At 41.8% G+C, this 22465-nt stretch overlaps 1 protein-coding gene across 4 annotated transcripts in view; it reads right to left on the reverse strand.

Moving 5' to 3' along the window:
• Positions 1–7685: 7685 nt before the first annotated feature.
• Positions 7686–22465, reverse strand: part of LOC125462797 (troponin T, cardiac muscle) — a 37568-nt gene continuing 22788 nt past the window's right edge. For 3 of the 4 annotated variants that reach the window (XM_048553186.2, XM_059653422.1, XM_048553184.2), the window contains 7 exons: positions 21395–21511; positions 17522–17599; positions 17321–17434; positions 13737–13849; positions 13346–13436; positions 12070–12110; positions 7686–8735 (listed from right to left, as the gene is read on the reverse strand). In XM_048553186.2, the coding sequence (XP_048409143.2) occupies positions 8693–8735; positions 12070–12110; positions 13346–13436; positions 13737–13849; positions 17321–17434; positions 17522–17599; positions 21395–21511 (597 nt within the window). In that variant the 3' untranslated portion in view covers positions 7686–8692. The remainder of the gene's footprint in view (positions 8736–12069; positions 12111–13345; positions 13437–13736; positions 13850–17320; positions 17435–17521; positions 17600–21394; positions 21512–22465) is intronic. The other variant, XM_048553183.2, reaches the window with a different exon arrangement.

The following is a 22465-nucleotide window of genomic DNA, read 5'->3' on the forward strand; positions in this document are numbered from 1 at the left end:
TAGTTGGAGGTCAGATGTACCCTAACAGATACATTATAGGAATCCTCAGATGTCCCGACGCACTGGCTATGAGATAATTACCCAGGAATTTTCATCTTCCAAAAGGCTATTACTTTTCATTCGGAACCCTTCAATAAAGCCCCCAAATCTGAATTAGAGTCAGAAACTTTGGAGCGGTCTGGGTTAGTTGTCCAGGAGACATTTGAGGGAATTAACCTGCTCTAACTCCTGGAAATCAGAAAAAAAGACTCCCATTCCACAACTGACCACTGGATGGATTGTCAATCATTGACACAAATTTACCCTCCTCCACCCTGAACACCTGACCCAAAAGTTTGAACACCCATCTCTCCTGTCAACTTGACCACACCCTCCAACTAACACTCTCTTCTATACCAGACTCCATTTGGCCACATTCCTCATGCTTTCCCCGCAACCCACCCGAGCACTCTCCTCACACCTCATTAAGTGATGTACTTCTCTCTAAGCCCCATCTATTCTCAGGCACTACTGCTATTGCCTTCACTTTCCAATACTACTTTACCTCTGTTGTAAACAACCTTCCTTCAACAGTTATTGACGCACTACAGGCAGGACTCAGACATGGCATTAGGGGAAACCCAGTCATCATCACTTTCCCTCCCAGTCGCAAACCATTTCCACTCCCCCTCCCATTCTCTTGATGACATGTCCATCATGGGCCTCCTGCACTGCCACAATGATGCCACCCGAAGGTTGCAGGAACAGCAACTCATATTCCGCCTGGGAACCCTGCAGCCATATGGTATCAATGTGGACTTCACCAGTTTCAAAATCTCCCCTTCCCCGACTGCATCCCTAAACCAGCCCAGTTCATCCCCTCCCCCCACTGCACCACACAACCAGCCCAGCTCTTTCCCCCCCACCCACTGCATCCCAAAACCAGTCCAACCTGTCTCTGCCTCCCTAACCGGTTCTTCCTCTCACCCATCCCTTCCTCCCACCCCAAGCCGCACCCCCAGCTACCTACTAACCTCATCCCACCTCCTTGACCTGTCCGTCTTCCCTGGACTGACCTATCCCCTTCCTACCTCCCCACCTATACTCTCTCCACCTATCTTCTTTACTCTCCATCTTCGGTCCGCCTCCCCCTCTCTCCCTATTTATTCCAGTTCCCTCCCCCCATCCCCCTCTCTGATGAAGGGTCTAGGCCCGAAACGTCAGCTTTTGTGCTCCTGAGATGCTGCTTGGCCTGCTGTGTTCATCCAGCCTCACATTTTATTATCTTGGATTCTCCAGCATCAGCAGTTCCCATTATCTCTGATACTATTTTAACCTCACTGCGAAGCCTCTTCCAGGGATGCCTAACCTGAAGAAGTTACCCTCCTCCCTCCGGACCAACCTCAGGGAATCTCTCTCCCATTGCAACTCTCTTGTAATCTCTTCGGCCTTGAAACTGCTCGACCATGTCCTGAAGCAAACCAGGTACCACAGCCACATCACTTTTCTCAGCACCTGCCTACGGAACCAGATCATCCCCAAGGGACTACAGTCCACATTTCAGCCTTCCCAATTTGGCCCCAACCGTGACCACCTCTACACCCAGAACATTCAGACCCTTCAGAAGCGGTTCTCCCTGCGAGTCCTGAAACAGACACTCGCAGCCATGCGCCGGCACCTCCAGGCACTGCAATCCAGCCTGCCCCAGCTCAGAGCCTCCCTCTCCCAGACCTGCAAAGGACCCCTGCTGTTTTTTATCCTCTGCAGGATCCACAGACTGAACACCCAGTTCCACTCAGCTTTACTGGACACCAAAAATCGTAAGTACAACAAACTCACTGGCCCTTGCCACCCACAAGAGGATTCCTGCGCCTCCCAAATCCCGACTCTATCCCTGCCCCTCCCCCACCATGCACCCGCCGCCATTGACCATGAGGACACGGCCGGAGACCCCACCGATGACGTCACATCCGCCTCCGCCGGCCACAGAACTTCCGGAACCGCTGCTGCAGTCACCACCTCCACGTCCAGGTACTACAGCCCACACACCACCCTCACCTCAGCTGCTGCCGCCCACCCCGATCCTCCCACCGCCGACGGAACCCCGCCCACGGTCGACACCGGCGGAACCCCGCCCACGGTCGACGCCGGCGGAACCCCGCCCACGGCCGGCGGAACCCCGCCCACGGCCGGCAGAACCCCGCCCACGGCCGGCAGAACCCCGCCCACGGCCGACGACCTCATCGCTCCGCCCACAACCTCCACAGCCTGCAACCCCAGAGAAGACAGCCACACTGAGCCCTGCCGCATCTTCACCATCCCCCCAGACCTCCCACTGACTGAGGACGAACGGTCAGTCCTTAGCAAGGGGCTCACCTTTGTCCCCCTACAACCACACATCAACGAATACCAGTCACGGTCGGACATAGAGCAGTTTTTCCGCCGTCTTCGCCTCCATGCCTACTTCTTCAACCGGGAACCCAACCCTCCTTCCACTGACCCCTTCACCCGCTTCCAACACAAGTCCTCCTCCTGGACACCACCCCCAGGCCTCCTACCCTCCCTCGACCTCTTCATCTCCAACTGCCGTCGAGACATCAACCGCCTCAACCTCTCCACCCCTCTCACCCACTCCACCCTCTCCCCCGCAGAACGGGCAGCCCTCCGCTCCCACCCCAACCTCACCATCAAACCCGCAGACAAGGGTGGCGCAGTGGTAGTATGGCGCACTGACCTCTACATCGCCGAGGCCAGACGCCAACTCTCCGACACCACCTCCTACCACCTCCTCGATCATGACCCCACACCCGAGCACCAAACCATCATCTCCAACACCATTCATGACCTCATCACCTCTGGGGACCTCCCACCCACAGCCTCCAACCTCATTGTTCCCCAACCCCGCATGGCCCGTTTCTATCTCCTTCCCAAAATCCACAAACCTGCCTGCCCTGGTCGACCCATCGTCTCAGCCTGCTCCTGCCCCACCGAACTCATCTCCACCTATCTGGACTCCATTTTCTCCCCTTTGGTCCAGGAACTCCCCACCTATGTCCGTGACACCACCCACGCCCTCCACCTCCTCCAGGACTTCCAATTCCCTGGCCCCCAACACCTCATATTCACCATGGACGTCCAGTCCCTGTACACCTGCATTCCGCATGGAGATGGCCTCAAGGCTCTCCGCTTCTTCCTGTCCCGCAGGCCCGACCAGGCCCCCTCCACCGACACTCTCATCCGCCTAGCTGAACTCGTCCTCACCCTCAAATACTTCTCTTTTGACTCCTCCCACTTCCTACAGACTAAGGGGGTGGCCATGGGCACCCTCATGGGCCCCAGCTATGCCTGCCTCTTTGTAGGTTACGTGGAACAGTCCCTCTTCCGCACCTACACAGGCCCCAAACCCCACCTCTTCCTCCGGTACATTGATGACTGTATCGGCGCCGCCTCTTGCTCCCCAGAGGAGCTCGTACAGTTCATCCACTTCACCAACACCTTCCACCCCAACCTTCAGTTCACCTGGGCCATCTCCAGCACATCCCTCACCTTCCTGGACCTCTCAGTCTCCATCTCAGGCAACCAGCTTGTAACTGATGTCCATTTCAAGCCCACCGACTCCCACAGCTACCTAGAATACACCTCCTCCCACCCACCCTCCTGCAAAAATTCCATCCCCTATTCCCAATTCCTCCGCCTCCGCCACATCTGCTCCCACGATAAGACATTCCACTCCCGCACATCCCAGATGTCCAAGTTCTTTAAGGACCGCAACTTTCCCCCCACGGTGATCGAGAACACCCTTGACCGCGTCTCCCGCATTTCCCGCGACACATCCCTCACACCCCGCCCCCGCCACAACCGCCCCAAGAGGATCCCCCTCGTTCTCACACACCACCCTACCAACCTCCGGATACAACGCATTATCCTCCGACACTTCCGCCATTTACAATCCGACCCCACCACCCAAGACATTTTTCCATCCCCTCCCCTGTCTGCTTTCCGGAGAGACCACTCTCTCCGTGACTCCCTTGTTCGCTCCACACTGCCCTCCAACCCCACCACACCCGGCACCTTCCCCTGCAACCGCAGGAAATGCTACACTTGTCCCCACACCTCCTCCCTCACCCCCATCCCAGGCCCCAAGATGACATTCCACATTAAGCAGAGGTTCACCTGCACATCTGCCAATGTGGTATACCGCATCCACTGTACCCGGTGCGGCTTCCTCTACATTGGGGAAACCAAGCGGAGGCTTGGGGACCGCTTTGCAGAACACCTCCGCTCAGTTCGCAACAAACAACTGCACCTCCCAGTCGCAAACCATTTCCACTCCCCCTCCCATTCTCTTGATGACATGTCCATCATGGGCCTCCTGCACTGCCACAATGATGCCACCCGAAGGTTGCAGGAACAGCAACTCATATTCCGCCTGGGAACCCTGCAGCCATATGGTATCAATGTGGACTTCACCAGTTTCAAAATCTCCCCTTCCCCTACTGCATCCCTAAACCAGCCCAGTTCATCCCCTCCCCCCACTGCACCACACAACCAGCCCAGCTCTTCCCCCCCACCCACTGCATCCCAAAACCAGTCCAACCTGTCTCTGCCTCCCTAACCGGTTCTTCCTCTCACCCATCCCTTCCTCCCACCCCAAGCCGCACCCCCAGCTACCTACTAACCTCATCCCACCTCCTTGACCTGTCCGTCTTCCCTGGACTGACCTATCCCCTCCCTACCTCCCCACCTACACCCTCTCCACCTATCTTCTTTACTCTCCATCTTCGGTCCGCCTCCCCCTCTCTCCCTATTTATTCCAGTTCCCTCCCCCCATCCCCCTCTCTGATGAAGGGTCTAGGCCCGAAACGTCAGCTTTTGTGCTCCTGAGATGCTGCTTGGCCTGCTGTGTTCATCCAGCCTCACATTTTATTATCTTGGATTCTCCAGCATCTGCAGTTCCCATTATCTCATCATCACTTTCCAATTTCCACGAAACTGTCTCTGCTTCCTTAGTTGAATTCAGTCAGCTTCTCCCCTCAAACATGGTGCTATCAGCCTAAAATAACTATTTGAATAGACAGTGATGGCAAAAGATGTTACTTAGAAGGTGACAGATCATTTGACCAGATTAGATTTAAACAATAAACACATGAAAGATCACCTAAGGAACATTAGACTATGAGTTTAAAACCAGATCTTGAAGGCAATTGGAGATTTGAGTCAACAACAGGATTATAGGAACATCAGAAATTGAATTAGGCCATTCAGCACGCCCAAAATCTGCTCTGCCATTTAGCAAAATCATGGCTTCTCTGGCCAAGGTCTCAAAGAGTCATTGAGTCATGCAGCATGGAAACAGACGCACTGTCTAAACAGTTCATGCCAAAGTACGACCATCTGCCAGCTCCTAGCCCATATCCCTCCAAACCTTTCATTTTCATGTACCTATCTAAATGTCTTTTAAAAGTTGTAATTGTACCCTCATCCGCCAGTTCCTCAGGAAGTTCATTCCATATGTGAACCACTCTCGTGTAAAAAATGTGTCCCTCTTGTCGTTTTTACACCTTTCTCTTCTCACCCTAAAAGTGTGCCCCCAGTCTTGAAATCTCATGTGCTTGGGAAAGACAACTACCATTCTTAAGTCCTCTTTGCAATCAGCTCATCACAATCCTTAAATCCCCAAATTTTCAATGATCCATCCATCTCCTCTTTAACTGCTTAGTGATCTATTCACAAATCTCTAGGGTGCAGCATTACAGACATTTACTACTTTGAGGGAAGAAATTCCTTCAACTTTTACATTTCAGGAGCCATCTTCATGGATCTCTTTTGAATGGTCCCCAGTGTTTGAATATGTGACCAGATCTGGGGATGAATTCCAGGTATAGCCTCACCTACACCTTGTTCCTTACGTCCTCATTGTTACATGTCCTTCCAACGTACTTTTATATTGTCAGCAAATTTGGATACTTTGCATACTGCCTAATCTAAGTTACTAATGTAGATAATGTATAATTGAAGCCCTAGGACTGATCCTTTTGGTACTCCACTAGTCATGTCTTTCCAACTTGAAAAAGATGCTTTAATCTCAACTCTGTATTAATCAATCCTCAAACTACGCTAATTGTTACTCCCAATACCTTGATCACCTACCTAGTGCAATAACCCTTTATATAATATCTTATCAAATGCCTTTTGGAAATCTAAATACATTACTTCTACCAGTTCCCCTTTCTCAATGTTATTTGTTATTTCCTCAAAAAACTGTGGCAAATTTGACAAGTATAAAATTTCTCTTTCACAAAATTGTGTTGCTTATAATTAATTATGTTAAGCTTTAATAAATATACTACACTACTCACCCCTTCCCCTTAATAATGAATTCCAGCATTATCCCAGTTATAGATTAGCCTGGCACCCTCCTGCTTTTGGTCTCCTTTCCTTTTTGAAGAGAAGCTTCATAATAAAAGGATTTCTAATCAGTTGGAATCTTCCCAGAATTCACTGAGTTCTGGAGTATTTTGACCAATGCCTTTTCGATCTCAGTAGCCATTTCCTGTAAATCTCTTGGATGCAGGCCATCAGGTTCTTACAATTTTTCTGAAATTAGTCCCATTAATTTTTCAAATACTTTGCTCCTCATGGTAGAGTCTGTTACAAAACATTTCCTTGAGGAGCACCTTACCTATCTGTAGTCATCGGGATGTTTATAGCCTCCATTGTGAAGACTAATGTGAATATTGGTTTAACTATCTACCATTTCCCTGATCTCCAATATTAATTCTGGATTTGTATTCTCCAAGAGACCCACGCTTGATTTATTTTTCTTTTCTTTGCAACTTTCTTTCTGTACATGAATAGAAGTGAATTAGAGAAAAGGAAGATGGCAAAAGTGATATTATCTGAGTAGGAATGAAGGTTGAGCTAAGATAGTAAGTGTCAGGACTAGAAACAATTTCAGCGCTATTTCTTACCATGCATTAAAACATCTGGCAGTTGTCAGCAGGGTTCCTCAATTGCAGTCTTGACAGATCACCTTTGTTTCACAATCTGTCCCACCTCCCCATCCATTTTAAGGTGTAATGCAGGCACTGTTGTCAACAAAGCTCAGGTCTGACTTTTGAAGCCACTTTTCTGCTTCACACTACATCTTTCAATGCTAATGAGGATGGAGGCTTTAGATATGCCCATTCAAGAACAAATGTTTAGCAGGATTTGTATTGAACTCATTTAGGTAAGTATGCATATCACAACTATGAGATACAAATGAAAAAAGGAGCATTAGCAAACACTTGTATTCAGAGTTTAGAGCTGACTTTAAGTTATGATTATGAGGATTGAGAAAAAATGTAAAATGTGATTACACATCACAATAACCTTGTTTGCACCACAAGCATTGTGCTTTATTACAAAACCAATGTAATAAATGCAACTGTGCTTGTGGTCTCCTAAGACCTGTACACTAAGTAGCACTTATTAAATTGCATAAGGAAACAAACTATCTGGAAATGTTGTGTTCCACTGTTGGAAGTATATGTCCATTGTTAACAGGGATCTTTGCATTTTCAATGGATTTAATTTAACTGGTATGTTGATGTATGGAAGTCTTTTTTTTAATAGATCCATCAAACAGGTATTCTGTAAGGAGACACTTAATGCATTTAAACTGGGATTTCATGAAAATAAATTGAAGAAATGTCAGTAAGTAATGATTTCTCTGTTGCAGCTTTAATGATACAATGGAAAGGTAACAAACACTTTCAAATGGCTATGAACCTAATTTATTAGATAATACTTATTATATTGCAAAACATCAAGATTCTATTTCGCAACCAGGATATCAGTAATAAAATTGCATCATAAATCAGCTCTAGCTCATTTGCCTTGACTGTGAGCCAATTAGAAACATGTGCCATAATTAAAAAAGCCAGAATTGGGCACATTAATAAACACATTCAAATAATTCATTTGACTTTGTGCGGAGATTTATCAAATCATGTGGTTCATAATGACTTTTGTTCATGTCAGTTATTTTAACCATTAATTCAATTTTAAAATGTTCAGCTCATGAATATTCTTTTGAAATTCAAAATGTTTATAGTTTCTACTGTGCATTGTTATGCCTACAATATACAGAATTTCGGTTCAATACACATGCTGAATTATCTTAAACTAGAATTTAGAGAATGAATCTTCACTATCTCTGCAATTGCAGCTTCTTTCTGGAGAAGCGCTAGCTCAGAAATAAGATTATTATGTGTTCTTCATGAAACATTCTTTACAAACTAGTTCAAAATATTCAAACGCCTCAAATCATCAGCTCTATCCAATTGATAGTCCAGCACAAAGCAGCAATCCAGAAATAGTTCTCCCATAGTTATGGTTTGCAGTAATTTGCTTTCTGCTTTCATAAATACTTAAATAGTTGTCAGATTTCATTCACTACAAAGAAACAACTATTATGCAAAACCTTGACCACTTTGAACAAAAAGTGAAATACTTAAAACAAAACAAGGGCTTTGTTATTATAGATACCAAAACATTGAATGATGTGATAACTACAGTATTAAACTGAGAATATTCTTTCAAAGAAACTAAAAGAGTTAAACTGGATGTGATACTTGATGACTGAGGGTGATCGAACAATTGTTGTTGAGATTACAGGATCATTTGACAAATGTTCCTGCCCAATATCAGAAGCATTCCCACATTTCCCTCATTTCCAACGACATGAAACTTTTCCCTTGCCACGCTTTGAGCTAAAAGGGGGAAAAGTAGTGTTGAATTATTGCAGTTTTTTTCAACTTCACATTACATAGAATTTGCAGAAAAGAAGCAGATCTTTTAAGCCAATTGATCTATGCTGGTATTTATGCTTTGTAAGATTCTCCTCTCACTTGGTTCCAGCTACTTTATCAGCTTATTTCTCTATTTCTTTAGCCTTCATGTACTTAACCAAGCTCCCATTAAATGAATCTTTGCTATTCAAATGTAGGTATACATGTTCCAATAATTATTCAGCAAAAGGCTAAAGAAAGCCTAAGAGAATGAAAAGTATTAAATGGGATGAAGATGGGGGAATTGTAATAAAATGAGGACCTAAAAGATTATTTCAATATGGTTTCATGTAAGAAAATCAGAATTTATAGAACAAAAATCAGATAATATTGGTCTGGACAAATGTTGATCAATTACTGCTAATTGATGGAAGAGGTGACGTTATCATATTATCACTGCAACAGTAAAACATAAACCCAAGGGGACATGAATTTAAATCCCACCACAGCACTTGGTGGAATTTAAATTCAAACTCAATTAATAAAATTGGGAATGAAAGCCTGCCTTAGTTCTGATGACAACAGAACTATCCCCTATTGTCATAAAAACCCACAATGTCCTTTAGATAGGTAAAGTTGCCATACTCACCTGGCCTGGCCAACATGTGACTCCAAAGCCATGGCAACAGTGTGATTGACATTCAACATTCCTCTGAAATGGTCTAGCAAGCTGCTTAGTTATATTTAACCACTACAATGTCTGCTAAAAGGAACCAAAGAAGGCCGACTATCCTGCATTAACTAAGACATAGAAATGTGTAACCCACTTAAACCTTTAAAGGCCTCCTTACTAACATCTCAGAAACTGTCCCAAAATTGGGAGAGTTTTCCATAGGTCATTAAAGTAACGGTCTGCCAAGGGCATTCTCACAGACTCTTACCTTAAAAAAAACAGACAACATAACCACCATCCCTGGGAATGCCTTGCTCCATAAAAAGGGACATAGCCAGAGGTTGAAGTGCAGTGGTATATAGTCAGGAGAGAGACACCCTGGGAGTCCTCAACATTGATTCTAGATGCCTCAAAATACTTGTGGAATTAGATTAGAGATCAAAAATAAACTTCCTGTCTATTACCACGTATAGAAACCCCCAGCCTGCCATTGAATGAATCACTACTCCTCAATTGACTCCTTTCTGGAGTGTGCTGTTTTCCAGTCAGAGAGGGTGAATCTTCCTCCAAAACACCCATGTTACAGGGATACTATGATAGAAACATTGAGTTGCCTCTCCAATAACAGGCCAATTCTGTGTGCATGCTGCTGATGGATTCATTAGCGGGTTCATCATTAGCAATATGGGAGAGAACAACCCTTTGACTGGAACACCAGAGAGAAAGTACATAACAGCAGAGTGGAGTTGAGGAGCTTAATGGGTATGAGCAGGACCAGTGCAGAGAAGCTGGGCCAGAGGGGAAATGGTTGCAAATGTTCCTATCCTCAACTGCAGCTGAGCAGAGCAAATCAATACAAAAGTCAAGGCTGAAAAATGTGCAAGCAACTTCAGGCAGCATTGCTGAGTTAATCCAACTCAACCTCCTCTTGGTGTCCACAGAACCAGTCATACAAATTGTCAAGCAGTTCTGGTATGTTTATAATGCGGACATCTATGCAGCAACTTAGAAAATTACCAACAGATGTCCTGTTAGTAAAATAAACACAACAGTTCCAACCCAGCCATCCAATACTTCATCAGTCTATTCTTAATCCTTAGTAAAATGTTGAAACATCACAACAGTGCAATCATATGACATTAACAAAACAACCTACTCAACTCCTGATCTCATTGCAGCCTTGGTTTAAACATGGACAAAAGCTCTAAGCTCAAGACTAGATGTGAGGGTGATTGCCCTTGACATCAGGGCAGTGTTTGACACAGTGGCATCAGGCAGCCGAATAAATAATGGTATTAAAGGAAAAGTTCTCAGCAGGTTGGAGTCATATGCAGTACAAAGGAAGATAAGTTATGGTTTTTGCAAGTTAGACATCTCAGCTCCATAACATCTCTGCAGGAGTTCCTCAGGGCTGGGTCTAGGTTTTACCATCTTCAAATGTTTCATCAATGACTTGCCCTCCATCAGAAGGCTCCTTAGATAGCTTCTTCTAAACCCAGGGTCACTACCATCTACATTTCAAAAATGATTTTTTTTAAAATTTGGGGTGTTCGCTGGTGATTACACGATGCTCAGATACTGAAGCAGTCCATGTCTAAATGTAGCGTGATCTGGACAACATTCAGGCTTGGACTGATAAGTGGCAAGAAAAAACTTTGCTACAGAAGTACCAGGCAATGACCATTTCCAACTAGACAAAGTCTAACCTTCACCACTTGACATTTGCTGAATTTCCCATTAACGGCCTTGGGTTTAACCTTGGCCAGAAATTAAATTTGACCAAACATACAAATAATATAGCTCCAAGAATAGGGCAGAGGTTGGTAGTCTTTTTGGCAAGCAATTCACTTCCTAATTCCTCAAAGTTTGTCCATCATTTCCAAGGCACAAGTCAAAAGTGAGAAGGAATAGTTTCCAGAGATAATAGGAACTGCAGATGCTGGAGAATCCAAGATAACCAGGTGTAGAGCTGGATAAGCAGGCCAAGCAGCATCATAGGAGCTGGAAAGCTTCCATTTGCTGGATGAGAACAGCTCCAACTACACACAAAAAGCTTGACATCATCCAGAACAAAACAATCCACTTGACTGCCCACACATCTAACAACTTCAATACTTACCACTTATATCACTGATGCACTGTGACAACAGTGTGCACCATCAACAAGATGAGCTATAACAACTCACCACAGCTCCTTAAACCCTATCTTCTAGCCCTACAGTTTGCACCATCTACAAGAACAACACATCCGATCCATGGGACCATCACCACCTCTCATTTCCCCTCCTAATCACACAATGTCCTAACTTGGAACTCATTTTAACAGCATTTTGGGTGTCCCTACACTACATAGGCTGCAGCGGTTCAAGATAACATCTCACCACCGTCTTCTCAAGGGCAATTAGGGATGGGTAGTAAATATTAGGTGTATCAGCAACACCCACATTCCTATGAGGTAATTAGAAACAATTGGAAGACTCTTAATGTGCTTACAGAAACAATACATTTGGTGTAATGTGAAATAACTGGGACCATATTTTACAAAAACTATTACAGACCAACAAACTATGATGTGATTGATTTAATAATGAGGTATAGATCATGTCAACATGGTAAATGTGGCATTGAGAGTTCAATACTTACACCTTCTGGTGATCATTGACTCGGTTTCGAAGTACATTAATCTACAACACAATAAGAAGTGAAAAACAAAACGTAGGTTCCCAGGTCAAATGAGGGCGAAATCCCATAAATGAGAAAAAAAAACCTGATTTCATTCAATAAGTACAGCTGTCCTAATTCCTATAGTATTTTGTGTTATTGTCGATCATCTCCAATGAACATTGATCGAAATGAAACATACTGCATAGAAAGTAGGTTGAGGATGAAATCTATATTCATCTTTGGTGGCATTTCCCTTTGGGTGTACTTAAGAAGGAACTCCATCACTTAGCTCTGAACCACTGTCTTATTTCTAGTTCATAGCCATATTCAATTGAGACTCACAGCGTTATGAGCCATGAAGAGATCAATTCAGAGTTGGGGTGAAGTCTTCAGCTTGAGAAGAGCTTAAATATTTATAGTTACATAAAGGGAAGAGTCAACAATTTCAATGCTGGGAATAGTATTGTAGTGAAACCAAACAAAAAAACAAATGCTTTCCCTAAAGCTAAAGCCCAGATATTAAAAGAATCATGGAAACTGATTCAAAATGTACAATGATTCAAGATCAATAAGTCTTGCTTCCAACAGGTCCCAATTTCAACAGCAGGGCAAAGGGATAAAGGGTATGATTCATATTTGGGGCACTGGAGGCCAGCAGACCATTGGAACTCAGTGCTAGAAGGAAACCATTTCCCACAGTGTACAACTTACAATTTTAAAGAGTGGATGTGAATACACATAAAATGCACATAAATCCTTTTAAAGTTTTGATTACAAAAAAAGATATGATTTTTGAGCTGAAAACAAGATTGATTGAGCAATAACCATCACTTTTTTGCCATAATGCCAAAGGCAATCTATACAGTATTATTACTGCCAGACTGTTTCCAGAACCTATTATTATCAAAATGGAGGGCCGTAGGTTCACAGTTTGATTACCATCTCCAAGATTCATTGTCAGTGGAATAAATAATCTCTATTTCATAATCTTTCACATTGCACGTGTTTATATCTCCTCTTACATTATATAGAGATTTTCGTTTGGAGCTTGGGTCACAGTGAGTAGAAAATGCTGGAGTTAAGTCACATTGATGTACAAAACATAACTGGTTATTGAAAAAGTGGTTACCTAGTTTTGAATGCAACATTGTGATGTTCATCAACTTTATCAAAATTCAAACTGGACTATATGTAGTTGGTTAAAAAAAAGGTTGTGAAAATTCAATCTAGAAAAAATATTCACACTTCTACATACCTCATATTTCTGTTGTTTCATTTTCTCCTGTAGGTCAAACTTTTCTGCTTCCAGTTGGTAAAGCCACTTCCACAGCTCCCTGCCTTTCTCCCTGTGCACACAGTAATATAAACATTGCAGAATGATGGAAACAATGTTCTAATTTTGACTGGAGTCCTTTATGAAAATCCTAAATGAGTAATGACATATAAAACAGATGAACTTTATTATATGGGCCTAAAATGTTACAGATTCCTCTGTTTTCCTAAAGGAATCCTGGTGAGACATTGGAGCAAATCAGTACAAAATTGAAGACCATAACAATTGAAGACTGGATTATTTCTCAAGCAGACTCTGGGAATTAGATATGAAAAATTAGTGCAAATAATCAGCAAAGCAACTTTATTCTTACTTCAGTTCATCTTCATTCAGGTCATCGATATCTAGAGATTTGCGCCTCTCTGCCAGAATCATCTTCTTCTTTTCCCTCTCTGTTTGTCTTTTGCCTCCTCGACGAATTTCAGTCTGATGAAAGGAGAATAATTAGCTTGACTTCATCCTTTAATTCGTTGCTCTACTTTAATCAAATTGGAATCTCACTAGCAAAATAGGATTCTGTTTTTTCTTAGATAAAGGAAACAATTTCAATTTAAAAAAGTATCCACTCGAAGGATAAAGTAAAATGGACTGTAGGTCTTTCCAAAAACGGTTGCAATTGCAACCGTTTTGAAGAATTTAGCAGTAGTTAACAACAAGTTTAAACATAACTATATGTACATGACACATGCTAATAAAATAAGTACATACTGTACAAATAGTATACTAATGACCTGGATGAAGAAAGTGAATGTACAATCACCAAGTTCGCAGATGACATAAGAACAGTTGGGGGTTAGGGGGGCTGGGGTGGAAGGCAAGTGGTCAGGATAACACAAGTGTCTGTCGAGGGATTTAAACAGACTAAGTCAGTGGGCAAAACCTTGCCAGATGGAACTCAAGGTCATGCATTTTGGCAAGAAGAATAAAGGAACTGACTGTTACTTAAATGGGGAAAGACTGTAGAAAACTGCAGCAAAGAGTGTTTTGGAGGGTTCTCATGCATAAACCACAAAAACCTGACAAACATGTTCAGAAGGTTAATGCAAAGAGCCAAGGTTCAAAGGGAAGCAAGCTTAAAAGTAAGGAGGTTTTCCTTGAACTGTACAAAACCCCAAACAGACCACAGCTGGGATACTGTGAACAGCTTTGGACCTCTATTTAGGGGAAGATTTACCAGCGTGGGCGCATTCCAGAGAAGATTTACTGAAATGATCTAGGCATGTGTTTGAGTAAATTGTACTTTTGCTTCATTTCCAATGCCAGGTTGGCCCATAAATTGGATAGTGTTTGACCTCTGACCCAGTGAGAATTTTTCAATTGATCTGGCCTTTGAACCAACTTAACAGAGCAAGTTACATTGGTTCCTATTGAATGGAATCCCCATTCCACACCCAGCAAAAACCCCAAGTTTGAGTAGATTGGGGTGGTGCTCTCTAGAATTTAGAAGAATGAGAAGTAACCTTGTGGAAAATTGTTGGGGGGGGTTCATCAGATTAGAAGCTGAAAAGTTATTAGAGAGTCTAAGACCAGATGGCATAATTTCAGAGTAAGGGATCACCCAGTTAAGACAGAGATGAGGAAGAATTTGGCTCTCAATAGGCAGTAAATCTATGGAATACTTGATTTCTGAAGGCTATAGAGGCTGGGTCAGTTTGCAAGTATGCTCAATGCTGAGAAAGACAAAGTTATGGAGAAAAGACAAGAAAGTGAAGTTGAGGACACTGAGATGAGCCATGATCCACCTTAATGGTGGAGTAAACTTGATGGGCTAAATGGCCTACAGCTTATGGTCTGGAATGAAAGAGTTTTATTCTTCACAGTCTAATTTAAGCTGTTGCCACAAATCATGGCACTTCAGTGTTAATATTTCTACACAAACACGCTTCTAATAAAATGTATTGGAAATAATACATGGGCTCGGGTATTCCCATGGCCAAAGGGTCATTAGAGTAGCACAATCTGAAGTTGCACATCAGGACCAGAACAAAACACCTGACTCAGCAGGCTCCTTTGTAATTGCCTATAAAATTGAAACATCTGAAAGGCAATTATTTTGTTTCTGGAACCCTTTGAAAAAGGCCCTTAAAATTAGAAACCAAGGGTTCCACCTTGGCTAAGCTTAATAGTTACCCAGAAAAATTTAGGGAATTAAAAAACCTGCTTGAATTCCTGGTTAACTATTAAACTGATTTCCCAACTCACCACTGAACTGGACCCCAGGGCCTGAGACCACACTTGGGCTCCAAAAACAAGAATCTACCCCTTTTAACTGCTCACTTCTGTCCATGGCCCATGCAGAATCAATTGGATTCATTCCATTCCCTTTCCCCCTCATACCTCTGACCTTTGTTTCAGTGCTCATTTAATGTTGGTGTCTCAAAAGTCCCAAAATGAAAGTGATATGGATCTTGCTGGGTATGGAGTGGGGAATGACACTCCACTGAGTAGAAATCTGTATAACTTGCTCTGCTAATGTCTGTTCAAAGTTCAGGTCAATTGAAAATTTCTCACTGTGTCAGAGGTGAAACAGTTTCCAATTTGTGGGCCAACCTGACATTGCAAATAAAGCAAAAGCACAATCTATCACTCACACCTCTATGCTTTGAAGATTTGAGGTGTCAGCTTCATAAGTTAATTCAAAGAGATGTTTGAAGCTGGGAACTGAATATTCAATCTTTAGTCACCATGCGCTAAACAAGAAATATACCATAATCTGATTCCTATTTGTGCTTGCAATTTATCCATCTTATTATGAATGTCACATGCATTCAGATAAAGAGCCTTTAGTCTATATTGTTTACCATTTTTTTCAAATCTGACCTCATTTACTGGTGCACTCATCCTTGTACACCGTGCTTTTCTGTCACTCTCTGATTATTATTACTTGTCTCATTACATTGCACTAAAATAAAGGCAAAATACTGAAATAAGACAGAAAAGGAATCATATTTGACTTAACTGTTTAACTTTGTTTCTCTTTTTGAAGATGCTGCCAGACCAGTTGAATTCCTCTAACACTTCCCCTTTTAAGTTAATTGTCTTGCATTATTGCTTTGCCATTTCTCTTCGAGTTTTCAAATCTCTCCTCATGTGAATTCTGCCTCGTCACTTAGGCTAACGCCCTCTCTTCCTCTTTGTTACCCTTTTATATATCTCACCAGGATATTGGTTCTGGTGAAGGCCATTCCAATGATACAGCCCCCCCCCCTTCCCCATTACTAGCAACACACCCCCATAAATCAACACCCAATTCTACCACACCAATACTCGAGCTGCACATTTAACCATATTTATCCTTCATCAATTCGCTTGTGGTTCAGATAATAATTCAAAGATTATTTTTTAATCTATCACCTAGCTGTTTATACAGACACCAATTATTCTGAAACAAAAGCGAAAGTTGCTGGAAAAGCTTAGCAGGTCTGGCAGCATCTGTGAAGAAAAATCAGGGTTAACATTTTGGATCAGGAATGTTAAACCCGAAATGTTAACTCTGTTTTCTCTCCACAGATGCCGCCAGGCCTGCTGAGCTTTGCCAGCAACTTCTGCTTTTGTTCCTGATTTATAGCATCCATGGTTCTTTTTGTTTTTAACCAAAAATTCTGGATTAGTTGAAACTGAACCAACTCTGTAGTATGAACATATTTTCAATTTACCAATTTCCTAGAGCATTGAATTTTAATTATTGACAAATAATTTACATTAATGCTGAAATGGGAGATTTATCCAAAAATAATGTAAATTATGCAATGGTATATGTAGATGACTTGCTAAAGGGAAAATGTTTTCAATATAACTTATTGACGGAGAATAGTATAAGAACAACAATGCTTGTTCAGACCAACCAAAAACATCTTGAATGAGCTGTTTAAGTAACAGTGTAAACATAATGGTTACCTTTTGCATGTAACCTCCAAAATGCAAGGACATGTTTGACATAGTCTTTTTCTTTTTTGCATCTTCCTCTGCTCTCTTTCTCGATTCTTCCTCTTCTTTTCTGGCTCTTTCCTCCTATCATAATGTAAACACACCAATATCAATTCTTTCCACTGCTCTTAATTTTTATCCTGAAGATATTTGTAAAAGATCATTGCTTACAGCAATCTTCGATTGTCTCTCCTTTTCTTTCTCAGCCCGAATCCTTTGCTGTTCTGCTCTTTCTGCTCTGCGGTTTTCCTATAGAGATGGAAACAAATTTAATCAGAAAATTTTGGCATGTAAAGTTATAGGATCATGGCATGATTATAGCACAGAAGGAACGGCCAATTGTGTCTATTCTAGACCTCTGAAGAAGCAACCTGCCTCGCGACACTTTCCAGCCTTTTCTAATACCCCGATATCTTCCCTTTTTAGATAGTCATCTAACTTCACTTTCAAATTCTGAAATAGCTATGCCCCCACCATAGTCTCAGGCGGTGTATTAATCTTGACCACTTATTACAGAAAAAGTAGTTTTAACATCTTATTTGTTAATTATCATTAAGCTTTCCCTCCGATTCTTAATCCGTCCATAAATGGGAGCAGTTTCTAATTATCTAATCTGTCCTGATACCACATGATTTTGAATATCTCTATCAAAGTTCCTCTCTACCCCTCTAAGGAGAAACAACCTCAACTTCATTTTTTTTACATACCATATTTCTCATCCTTGGGACCATTCTTATTAACCTTTTCTAAATCTCTCCAATTCCCTTGTAACACTGAACAACAAAGCCTAGATAATTAATATATATATCAGGAATAGCAAGAATCTTAATACTACAAAATATTTCTCCCACCTAAAAAGAAAGCCATTCACCATTGCTCTCGGTTTCCTGTCACTCAGGCAATGTAATATATCTGTTGTTGCTGTCGCTTTTGTTTAATTAACTCTAGCTTTTCTTACACCTAGGTGCACTTAATTAAATACCACAAGACTATGTCCACAAATAAACCATATTAGCTTCAATAATTCTGTATTACCACTAAAACCCCACAATTTAGGCATAAATTTATGCTGGCCTTTCTTAATTAACCAATATTAATCCCAGTAACTGTTAACTTTGTCCTGATTAATCGTTTCCAGAAGCTTTCCCGCTACTGAAGTTAAACTGACTGGCCTATCTGGCTGGTCTTATTTTTCCTGCTGTTTTAAACATGGGTGTAACATTTGCAAGTCTTTAGTCCTCTGACACCACACTATCTTAAGGAAGTTTGAAAAATTATAGCTTGCAGTATCTCTGCAATTTCCGCTCCCAGTTTCTTCAGTATCCTTTATGAATCTCATTCAGTCATGGTGCCTTGGCAACTTTATGCAAACAGCCTGTCTAATGCATCCTCTTTACCAATTTGAAATCCTTCAAGTATCTGAAATGCTTTCTCTTTCACCATGTCTTAGCCTTAAGGAAGAGGATGTTGAATACTCATTTACTACCTCGGTTATGTGCAAACATTTTTTTTCCCTAATTAGCCCCACTCCACCTCTCCAGCCTTAACACTACTTTTACCCCAGTCTATATTAGGACAAATAATTCCCCATTATGACGATACTACAATTTTTGCACTTCCTTTTAAGTTCCTTGAAAATTTGTTCCTCCTCATCTTTCCCACTCAAACAAGCTGAGAAATGCAAATAGACTTTTTGCATTCTTCATGTCTGGTCAGATAGATTTGTCCTCATCTTTCTAGACTCCCTTTCTTTCCAACATGGTGATATTCTCTTTAATCCTGGCTGCCATTCTATCTCCTTTCCTGAATACCTTGCAGCCAATACCAGCTCTGGCCTTCTTTGACTCTGGTCTTTGTTATTCCCATAACATATTACCACATAGCTGTCTGAAATTTGCCAATCTTATTTACACATCCCACAAAATGATGTTGAGGGGCTTTAAACTCTAAATTATATTTTTAAACCTTTTACTTACATGGAATCCATCCAATCCTGTCTTATTTTCTATTCGAGCACCATCTTGTATTGTCCGATATTCTTTGCACATTTATATCTCTCTCTCGTTTTACGTCTTGGTCCTTATGCCCTTTCCCAGTTAGTTTAAACCACCCCAGTTGCACAAACAGGTCACCCCATAAGGGAATTGGCTCCAGCTCTGTTAAAGAGTGATCCATTTGTAATGCACTGTATCCCCAGAACTAAGCTTAATGTCCCAAGAATCTAAATATAATCTGCTATATTCTGCCATATTCATTTGCATGTGGCATGGAGTGTAATCTGCAAATTACAACTTTTAAGATTCTGCTTGCTAATTCGATTCCTAGTTTTCAATCTCAAATGCAGCACCACATCCCTCTTTGCACCTACATCATTGTTATTGATGTGGATGATGACCACTGAAATTTTACTTTCTCTTTCATGTTTGGAAGCCATTCATTCACATTCTTAAAACTGGCAAGTGAAGGACAACGTATCATTCTGGGTTCACACTCACAGCTGCGTAAACATCGATCTCTTCCCCTAACTGTACAGTCATCTAAAATGATTGTTTTTTTAGTCCTCTTCACACAGCCCTCTATAAAGCTGAGCCAACGATGGCACTAAAGACTTGGCTCAGGTTGAACTCACATGCATTTGCCACTAACAGGATAGAGTGCTGTAAGCAATCCTCCTTTCAGTGCAAGACCCAAGGGCTTATTTGGCTAACAGTGGTGAGAGATGTATCACGAGCAGATTTTAATGAGGCAAAGGAGGTTATTCTGTCTTAGTTATGGTGTCTAGCCAATCAGAATATAACATTGACACACCTGTCTCAATTGGGATCAAGAAGTAGGCTTCTCTTTTCCCTACCTAATACTATATGACATCAATATATCAGGTGGATTTTAATGCTGTGAAATAACTACATAGAGGATGGTAGCCCATCAGCAAGTCACTCTTTATTTACATGCGCATAGTATATGGGATCTCACCGGCCAGCTGAAATCCAGTCCCTAGACTGAGGAGATCCTTGGAGTCTCCTGCTTTTATCTATCAGCCAGGCTCCCTGATTGACGCAGGTCAACAACCACAATCAAGTATCTCAGTCAATAAGATCCATCTGGCCCTAGTTCCAATTACTACATGATGTCTTCAATGGTAATCCTTTTGGAACTACTGTTTAATACAACATCCCAGATGAGCCAGCACTTTCATAGGTATTCAAAATTGGAAAAAACTGTTTGGAAAATGAGATGCAAGTAGAAGATTCCTATACTACTGGCCCATTTCTCAATGATTGTCTGGTAATCATTCATTCCTTCACTCCTACAAACTCTTAAGCTGCAGGGTGAGAACACCTATAAACCTTGCTGTCCACAAAACGCTCAACCTTGCAGATGCACTGTAGTGATACCACCTGCTGCTCAAGCCCCACAAATCAACAAGAAATTCTATCACAAATACAGGAATTTCCAATAATCATTGAGATATTTAATTATAGAAAGAAAAGTAGTTTGGTGGCAAATTTGGAGAAGGTTGAACAGTGAGATTTCTTTTGGATCCTTCTTGCAATGATCTATGAAGTCATTTCAAGTTTTACTCCATTATGGTCACAATACCATCAAGAGCAGAAGAGGATTCAAGAGATGGGCACGCTTTTTAGCAAGTGTGTAAATCCTCAGCCTTTGTTTGATTGGTGCATCAGTGGTTAATAATTCATATAAAATCAGGAGATGTGGATGGTTGAATAATGACATTGTTGTCCAAAAGGAGTCCAGGCTGGTCTTAGGACCTGTAGTACAGAAGCTTGTGGCTGAATGTTATCTAATTATCACCTTCACAAAGCTGAATGAAGAGGCACTGATGATTTTTAATAAAAGGATCTCTTCTGACTTAGCTTTCTGCTTGTTTAGGTGACTGGGCACCCTTATGTGCCCAAGCTGTTACTATCTATGCCAATGGTGTACAAACAATGGAGACATTCAAATCCTGAAAGTGCTGAAGGCTCACATTCCACAACTTACAGCTTTCACAGAATAAGTCCCTAAAAAGAAACAACTCACAATCCTTTCTTTCAAAGCAATGATTTCCTCCTCTTCTTTCTTTCTATTCTCAAAGTGCACCTCAATTAAGGTCTGTAATTCCAGAAGATCCTTCTCCATACGTTTCCGATGGATGTCCTACAAAATTGATGGTCATAAAAACAAACTTCAACGTATTTGAAAATCTCCCAAATGTTTCATGATTTAAACAGACAGACAAGCATTGCTAAAAAAAAAACACGAATTGAACTTTTTTGTCTTACCTCCATCAGGACCAGGATGAAAGGTTAAAACAAAAAGGAACACCAATTTATATGGGTTGAGGAAAGAGAACTGAGTGGTTGGGTTATCATTGGCACAGAGATGCATTAGAAACAGTTATCTGTCAATCCTAGTTCTCAGACTGAATAGGTATACTCTGATTGTCCAGGGTGTTACATTGCCAATGAAGCAGAGTTTAACTACCTGCATAGCAAGCTGAGTGATAAAGGGAGAGTCTGGGTTAATTTATTACACGGTTTTGAATTGACTAGTTGTGTACATGGTTACAATGCAGATGTCATAATATCCTAAGGTCAGTTATGTTAACTCAGAGGGCTTGTAGGTCTGGATGCTGGGAAGAAACCATATTAAATTTGGATGTGATGGTCCCAATAGTTAAATAACAGGAACACGCACAAAACTGTCCTGAGGGTAATAAGGACAAATTATGTCCTCTGGTACAAGAATCCTGAAAAATAGAACTAAGCTATTTAGGGATGAAATCAGGAAACAGTGTTTCACACAAAAGGCTGTGAAAAATCTTTAAACACTCTTTTCCGGAGGACGCTGCTCAACTGGTAGCTTCACAACTGAAAATAATCAATTTTGAGAGATACAGGGCATCCAGAAAATGGATTAATGGAGCAGTGCCAACGTGCCTATATCTGAGGCTGAAACTCCATGTTCAATTTCTCATTCAGATCCTGATGGCCATTAAAGCAGTGTGCATTTGTCTGTATGTTCAAAAATACAAGGTGAGGGGAGAGGAAGAAAAAGGAGGTTAAGAGATTTAAAACAAATAACTAATTGAAGTAAGAGACAACAAGATGT

This window comes from Stegostoma tigrinum, chromosome 21 (assembly GCF_030684315.1).
Source record: "Stegostoma tigrinum isolate sSteTig4 chromosome 21, sSteTig4.hap1, whole genome shotgun sequence".
Lineage (NCBI taxonomy): Eukaryota > Metazoa > Chordata > Chondrichthyes > Orectolobiformes > Stegostomatidae > Stegostoma > Stegostoma tigrinum.